The sequence below is a fragment of the Convolutriloba macropyga genome, unplaced genomic scaffold (assembly GCF_964194025.1).
Source record: "Convolutriloba macropyga unplaced genomic scaffold, txConMacr16.3 SCAFFOLD_3142, whole genome shotgun sequence".
Lineage (NCBI taxonomy): Eukaryota > Metazoa > Xenacoelomorpha > Acoela > Convolutidae > Convolutriloba > Convolutriloba macropyga.
The window spans coordinates 2,683-10,564 of NW_027451845.1; the positions used below are offsets into that span (position 1 = coordinate 2,683).

General features: G+C 35.7%; 1 protein-coding gene across 1 annotated transcript; it reads left to right on the top strand.

The window, feature by feature from the left end:
* Window positions 1-227: 227 nt before the first annotated feature.
* On the top strand, window positions 228-1,207 carry LOC142356992 (uncharacterized). Its single transcript, XM_075408722.1, has 2 exons — window positions 228-705; window positions 1,173-1,207. The coding sequence occupies exons 1-2, from the start codon at window positions 228-230 to the stop codon at window positions 1,205-1,207; spliced, it is 513 nt and encodes a 170-aa protein (XP_075264837.1).
* Window positions 1,208-7,882: the final 6,675 nt, after the last annotated feature.

Consider the following 7,882-nt stretch of genomic DNA (forward strand, 5'->3'; position numbering starts at 1 on the left):
GGAAAAATATTTTTACGGAAGTCAATAAATGGACTACAGCAGTTTTCATTAAACTTTATCAATGATGAATGCAAATTACCAAATTAAAGTTTTAAATTTCCAATCTACGCTCGCACCTGCCGACACACATATCGTCCTTTTGAAAGAATTAGAATCAAATTTGTTAATAATTCCATCAAGACTTTTTCCCTTCAGTGTTGTGGACTAAATTTTCCTCCTCTTTTTCAATGGAGAAAGTAGCTCTTTTTCTCTTCATACTCGCTTCAACAGATACATTGAGGGCATATATACCTATAACGTGGCATTGTCCTAAAATGAAAATGACGTTTGCAAGGGCAAAGTTTCTAAGTCAGCGCTGGCAATATGGACACTATCTGGGTTCTTGTATGCGAGTGGGATCTAAAGGCAGCTGGGTATTTTGTGAAGATCGAAACTTCTGTGGATACGAACTCAAGTTAGACCAAGCTTTTCCTAAAGTCTCCACAAACGATCTGAGAAATCTTGACAATGAGCGCACTTGTCAACTGATGTCAAGAGGGAATTCTGTCACCGATCCATGCGATGAAATTGAAGTTGAGTTGAAGAGACACGATGACAATGATTGTGTGGGCGTGGATTGTCTGGAGGGGGAAATTTGTGAGGACAGAGTTGGATACTTTGTCTGCATCACCAGCAATGGAGTTGAACACGAGAACAATCAGTGTGGTAATCATCGTTCAATTTCCTTTTTCAACATACTTGCAAATTCTTTTTTTTTAAAAAAAAACAATAACTTCATATATTATAAATCAAGTGCACATCAAATTAGAATAAATCCCTGTTAATTAGGAATCAGACCTTTGATATTCAATTTGAACGATTTTTTTCCAATTAACAAAAAACATCAGACGGAATGTTATCAGTATGAATATTGGCTGATCAGGAATGAGGTAATCTTCTGACCTCCGCCGTCTTTCTTTCGGATGCTTCTGACCATCGGCAGGTAAAAAAAAGCGACATGCCAGAAAGATTCCTCTAGTCCAGGTCACAAATGATGCCCGCGATTAAAAAACCTCCTTTGTGAATAATCTTAAAGTAAATAACTAAGAAAGACGCCTATAGATGTCTTGGCTATTTGAGGCTATTCGTTTCACAAAGTACAGACCACCTATGAATCTTTAAATCTTACCCAGGAAGAGGTCTGCGACCTAAGACGGATATTGGCTAGAACGACTTGGGTCGCAGACAGTGGGGCCCCCACCGATCATACCCTAAAACAAGTATTGACCAGACCGAACAGACTTGGCCACCCTTTTTCAGATCAAACAGACTTTGGCCACTCGTGGCCAGACTGAACGGAATTTGTCCAGATTATAGGCCAGACTGAACAGACCCCAGGGCAGACCGTTGTTCAAACTACTGGCCGCACCGTATGCCAGACCATCGTCCAGACAATTGGCTGGACGGAACAAACCATAGGCCAGACCGTTGTCCGGACCATTGGCCTAACGAAACAGACCCTGAGCCAGACCATCGGCCACACCCACTTAAACGTACAGAAGAATCAACTAAAATTTATAAATAATTCGTTTAATTTTTCTTAAATGTAAAAGCAAATGAGATTTCTGAAAAATAGTGAAAAGAACGCCAATTTAGAGACGCGCGAACTTCGGAAATTATTATGATGAAGTAGTCCATCTAAAAGTAGATGTTGGTTATCAACGAATGGCTATTAAAACTCATCAAAATTAGAACTCATCAAACTCAACAACAGTGGCAACAACAGGAATGTTATCAGAGCAAAATAGAAAAATGTCCAAAAATGTTAGAACAAAATTAAAAATAGAACGTTACATTTTGAAAAACGTGTCGCTTCTAAGCAGTTTATCTCCCAAAGCATAACTGGAACTGAATGCAAACAAAACTGCCTCTTCTCAGTTCGAGTTGTCATTATTAATGATAATCAGCCAAGCTGCTAAAAGTGACAATGAACAAGAGAACTAAGATTAAATAGCGTTTTTTTTTGAAGTTCAAAAACTATCAGGATCCTAAAAAAGGATTCCACAGTAGGAGCAAAGCACTACTGGATTTAACTTGTTACTTTTGATTGACAATCGTAGAGAAGTCATGTTAAAACACGCGAGAATCCGATTTCTCTCTTATCTCAAAAGTTTCTCGTATCTGAAGCTTAATGTTTTTTGTTGACTTTGCTGCCTCACAGTGTTTTCCCGTTCTTATAACGGATGTTATATCTCATCAATGGACATCAATTGACCTCAAAATCATCAAATTTTATAAAGAGTTCTTTTCAAAAAAGACTGCACCCAAAAACAATCTAAATTATATTGAACACAAACTCAAAAGTAGCTGAATCAGTACGTGGAGCCACTCCTAACAGCTCAAAATCATTGTTGTTTTAATTAATGACAAGAAAATGCAAAAAACTCATTAACAGCATGAAAGGTTATCAAAGTTTTGAAAAACGGCAAAAAATGTATCTGATTTTTTTTTTTCAAATCTCAAAGAGTCCAAAGAAACAAATTGCAGAATGAGTCAATGTTTATTGGTGTTCAGTTAACTGTTCATGCAGACAAACTACATGCTTTTGCCTAAACCTCAAATTCCTCTAATTGTTTTAGGTTCGATATGAATTATGGTTACAATTTTTTGCTTTTTTCAAAAAAAATCAATTAACTATTAATAGACAATGATCGCAAATGATGTGTAATGATTTTCAACTTGTTTATCAAGACTTCAACAAGGATTTAAAACAACCTGAATGATGGACGAAAACTTAGTTTAAAACAGTTGGTCAGTGAGGAACAGGTTGAAAACTCATTAAAAATTGCTAACACATTGTCGAAATCTTTTTCTCGAAAAACAGATTTTTTTAAGATTTCTGTAGGATATGGAGACAATGACAAAAAGATAAAACATTTGTTATTTAAAATAACCCTCCAATAAGCCGCTGGATATCGTAAATGATTGAAATATGACCTAAATTTTAGTTTTATTTGATCAGAAATTAAGCTAAATTGCCTAAAATTTTTGGTAGAAGAATATGTAAAAGTTTATTCCAAAAAACATAATTCAATAAATTTCTCTTTGTAGTGAAATTCTAGAGGCAGAGAGCTTCAAATTGATGCAACATATGCTGGCCTTGGTTGCCCTCAATAAGTCAAATATTGTCCGATTAAAAAAAGTGGGGCTAGCATAAATTTTTTTTGAAAAAAAGTGGAAAAAATGACAACAATTGCACTTGTCTCATTCAAAAATATGTTTTAAAACAGTCCGATGAAAAACTATTTCTGAAAATTTTTTGTCACTCCAAGTTGTTTGTTTGACTTGCGTTATTGAAATTCTAAAGAGAAATTTTTCGTGGTCGTCGAGATAAACTTTAGTATTGGCACAACCAAGCCGGCTATTGTGCTCGCAACTTCGTTCTCAAAACTCTTATGTGATAGGTTTTACTATAAATAACACATAAGAGTTCAGTTTCAGTTTCGTAATTGGAAGGGAAAGTAGATATTCCTGAAATGTGAATATATATACTGCCAAATGCTATAACTGTGACGACGTGTGGTTTTTATTTAGGTTAACACTTGACTGAACCAGAAAACTTGCGTGCGCCTTGTAGTGGCTTTAAAAAATCTATCCAAAAGGTCTTGCTGAGCTATGGATTTAGAACAATCGATTAAATACTTAACATTACTGCAACCATAGAATCAAGATACTTATTGACCAGTTTTCTTATTACTTTTTGTTCGAAAACTTTCACACAAATACACAAATAACAGATCACTGTTCGATTTATGTTGACATTAACACTAAAAAGACCCTTAGAGAGAAACAGAATCCAATCAATCACCAAAATTGAATTAAATTTTTGAAAACGTTGCGCAGCAGGAAACAAACGACTTTTGTTTCTGCTGTAACGTTTAAGAGAATCAGACAGTATTGGAAAAGTCAGTATTACCAAGGCAATGGAGAAAAACTAGCACTAAGCTTTATTATGTTTTTTTAAAAAAATTGCGTAAAATCTTAGACAACTATCTACACAAAAAGTCTATAACAAAAAAATTCGATTGATATCGGTGTGAGAAATGCTTCAATCAAAAAAATAAATCTTTGGCTAAAAACTCTACGAAAAACTTAATCGGCTAAAAACATGCAAGAGACTGTAAAAGAAAGTAATCGTTCTGATAACAAATAATGAAAAAAAAATTCCTCCAAAACAAAATTGAAAGCGTTGAAAAAAGCCAAAGTAAACAAACAAAGAAAGAGTCCCCAGAAAGAGTCAATAATGTTAACAAGTTTCTATCTGCTATTGCAGAAAATCGATATCGCCATTTGTCACAATTGCCCTTCATTCAAACCAATAAGGGAAGAAGAGTCAATGGTTTTTGAAAAGATAACTGCAAGGAATTCATGTGGATTAAAAAATAACGCTACCAATAAATAGATTGAGCCCCGTTACAGCATAAATTGTTATTGTATCAACAAATTTCGCAGGGGCTTGATGGTTTTTTGAAAAAGTTCTATCCCCAGACTGCCTCAAAATTGCCACAGTTATTCCGCTACAAAAATCGAGTGAAAATTTTACTTCAGCAAACCTCAGAACTCTTCCTATTACCAACAATAGCAGAGAAACAATTGTTTTATATTTAGAGGAGTTTAATTTATTCTCAAGTTTGCATTATGGCTTCAGAGTTGAAAGAAGTACTATTGATGTTGTTGTTCCGACCCCACTGTTAGGGGGAGGAACTAGTAATATACAAACTTGGTAAGGAAAGTCCGCGAGTAGACCAGGTTGGTAAGGAAAGTCCTTCTTCAGACCATATCTCAATCTCCCATAAGCGAAAAAAGTTTCAACATGCCTTAGCCCACAGATTTTGTCTTGGTAGGGGAAAACCGAAATTTGACCGTCTCAAAACTTGGAAATTTTATGTTAATTTTACGGTGTCTGCGTTTGGCTAACCAGCTCAAAGTGGTTTTGTTTATGTTTATTGTTTCCCTCAGCAAAGTTAGAATAAACTTGGAGCAAAGAAATGAAAGTGAACATTTAATTGTGACTTATTAGAACAAAATGTACGAGAATATTTACAATATTAAATTTAACGTACACATATATGAAAATTTTAATGAGAATCAGACTCAAATAAATTAGTGCGTGGTTTTTTCGAATTTGGTATCTCTTCTGAACTTTCGATTGCTTCTAAGTCTAGAAAGGGTTTTGGTGTGGGGGTAGATTCTTTGTCAGTTTCGGCTTCAAGATCAGCCGTTTGCTGTAGTTCAGCGATTGAATATTGCCTTTGGTTGAAACCGGGGTCTGGTGGAGTGAAAATATCGACGTTATAGCCCCCTTCTTCATTCATTGCCTCAGTCCAATCAACAATATTAACTATACTAGCAATGTTGCCGTTTTGGAAACTCCAGTCACTTAGGTTAATTCCATCCCAATCAATACAAAAATGACCGAATGGCAAAGTTTCAATGTTGTCATCACAAATGTAACGATTGTTATCAAAACTACAGAGACAGAGTTTGTTTGTAGTTAGGGTTATCAAATTGTGGTCTTTGCTAGCAATTCTTGTATTCTGTTTTCGGACTTGTCGGCCATTCAGCAAGCAATCCTTGTATGCTTCGTGCGTCAGTTGCTCTTGTGTATGCTTGCTAACGCCTTTCGCTGACTTCTTGACAGAATCTAAACATAGAAAACAACAGTGAATACCAGGAAAGAATTGTTTTATAAGTTAGGAGATTACCTGAAACGCAGGGTTGGGAGCATTAGAGTCAATAACAAGGCAAATTCAAGTTATTATTTTTTTTTGGAATAAGCAGACAATCTTTTGGTTGAAAGTTATTTTGAATTGCTTTGTTCTGAATATTAGAGTATTGTTAAAGACTAGTATTAATTCACCTTCTGTAAGAATTGAGTAGAGTTTTGGGTTTAGACAAACCTTTTACAATTTTGCCCGTCATTTCGTCTTTGAACTTTAATGTTTCTTTCTTTTGAGCGTTACTAAACAGACTGTGCCCTTCCTCATAATTCGAAAAGTCAAATTGTTTTCTGAGCTCTGAATTGAATGCCAAGTCCTGATACAAATCCTTTGTTTCTATTTCATATAAAAAAGAATCCGCTTCGCTGTAGAGCAATTTACATTTCATGTTTTCTTTCATTGTCTGGTAATGAAATTGAAACATGAAACACTTGGCTAGATCCAAGGTTGCGGAACCAACAATGGTTGGCTTGTCCCATATCACTTTACTGTTTTTCGTCGCAATTGACACAAGCTTTTCATCAATTATTTTTACACCTTTCAACTTATTTTTGCTGGCTGTTTCAAGCAGTTTTGATTTGGAATGGGTTAATTGCACATTAATTCTATTTCGTTTCCCCTAACATGTTTTAACATAAGCACTATTGGAGGTTTGCAGAAATCCTCTTCAAATTTGTTTCGGGCACTTTTTCTCTTTTCCGTGTTCAATTCTATATACGGCTTTAATCAATTGGTTTGTTTGAATTGTAGCATTCTGTGGACTTTTGTTACTTTCAGTCCTAACTTTACATATAATTGAAGAGTGATATAGTGCAAAATATAATTTGTTTTCGCGAAAAATGTTTGTATCAGTTTTTTGGTTCGTGATTCTGCGGGGATATTATTGTTAAACAGAAAGCTTCTTTGGTTATTACTCAGCCAGTCCTCCTTTATTATTTCTTTCGTCGGAGCTAATGGGAAGTCTGAGTGGATCTCGTGCAAATCAGGAGGATATTATAGGTCCACTTCAACAACATATCCCACATTAGAGTCATTGCCTGTTTCCAGAATATGTTCGAGCGTTATGTCTAAAACCAATTCAAAATTGTTCAACGGTAAGGGGTACTTTTCCATTATTCCCCGTATAAATTATTAGCATATATGAGCCAGAGGAATGTTGAGGGTTCTTCGTCGTTGAAGCCTTCTATGAACTTATTATTTGCTCGGACTAATCTTCTCGAAAACACACTCGAAATTCCTCCCCTCAACATTGCCTCGGCAATATTAAGATGCTCCCTTACTGTTAACAGGTCAATATCGGCCTTGTACACTCGTAGAAAGGTATCACGGGATAGATTACTTGCTGTGTAGTACTGAGTACAGTCAACTGCGTATGTTTCAAAACATACTTTCCGGAAGTGTTCAAATACACATGCAAGTATGAGGGTATCGCAAGTAAGATATAGATCGCTGTATTCTCCAATATTTGAGCAATGGAACTTTGGGTAAACATTTTTAGAGTGTTCCCAGTCAGCTTGGGAAACGGTTTTTTCATTTCCTTGCAGTTTATTGGTCCAAAGATGTCGAGGAGGTAATTCAGGTTCATTATATTTCTCAAAACTATCAATGTATGAGTAAGGAAATAAACCCTCCTGGCGAAGAAGGTCTTTTTCCTTCTCAGAGTGTGCTGAAAAATGACTATCAAGGTAAGGAAACTTGTCTTTAGGCAGATTTCTGGCTAAGGTGTTCAGCGAGGAAAGCATAAACTTATAGCTGTCAAGAAAACCCATTTCTTCATAAATATGACGAACATGCCCTATTTTGTTGTGAAGGAACCAAACCATACTTTGAGGCTCAACGAGACAAATTTTTCCTCATTCAAGGGTACTACTGAGATACTGTTTTTTTCGCTTCCAGTTTTTAAGGCGCGTATTACGTGATGAATGTCGTAGTTATCCAGGTTATGTGCAAAAATGCGCGTAAATTTAGTTCTTCGTCGCTGAAGGTTACAAACTCCATGAGCATATCCCAAAAAATTTCCCGGAATAATGGCAGTGATCCAGTATTTCTACATCATCTTCCGCAAAAGCTTCTTCACAAATCCAGCAATTATCTTTTTCTGCATGAATTTCTTTATTTCCCGT

Coding starts and splice junctions, on each gene's coding strand:
- LOC142356992 (XM_075408722.1), top strand. CDS start 228: ATGGAGAAAGTAGCTCTTTTTCTCTTCATACTCGCTTCAACAGATACA. Junction 706..1,172: donor ACACGAGAACAATCAGTGTG/GTAATCATCGTT, acceptor AATCTTACCCAG/GAAGAGGTCTGCGACCTAAG.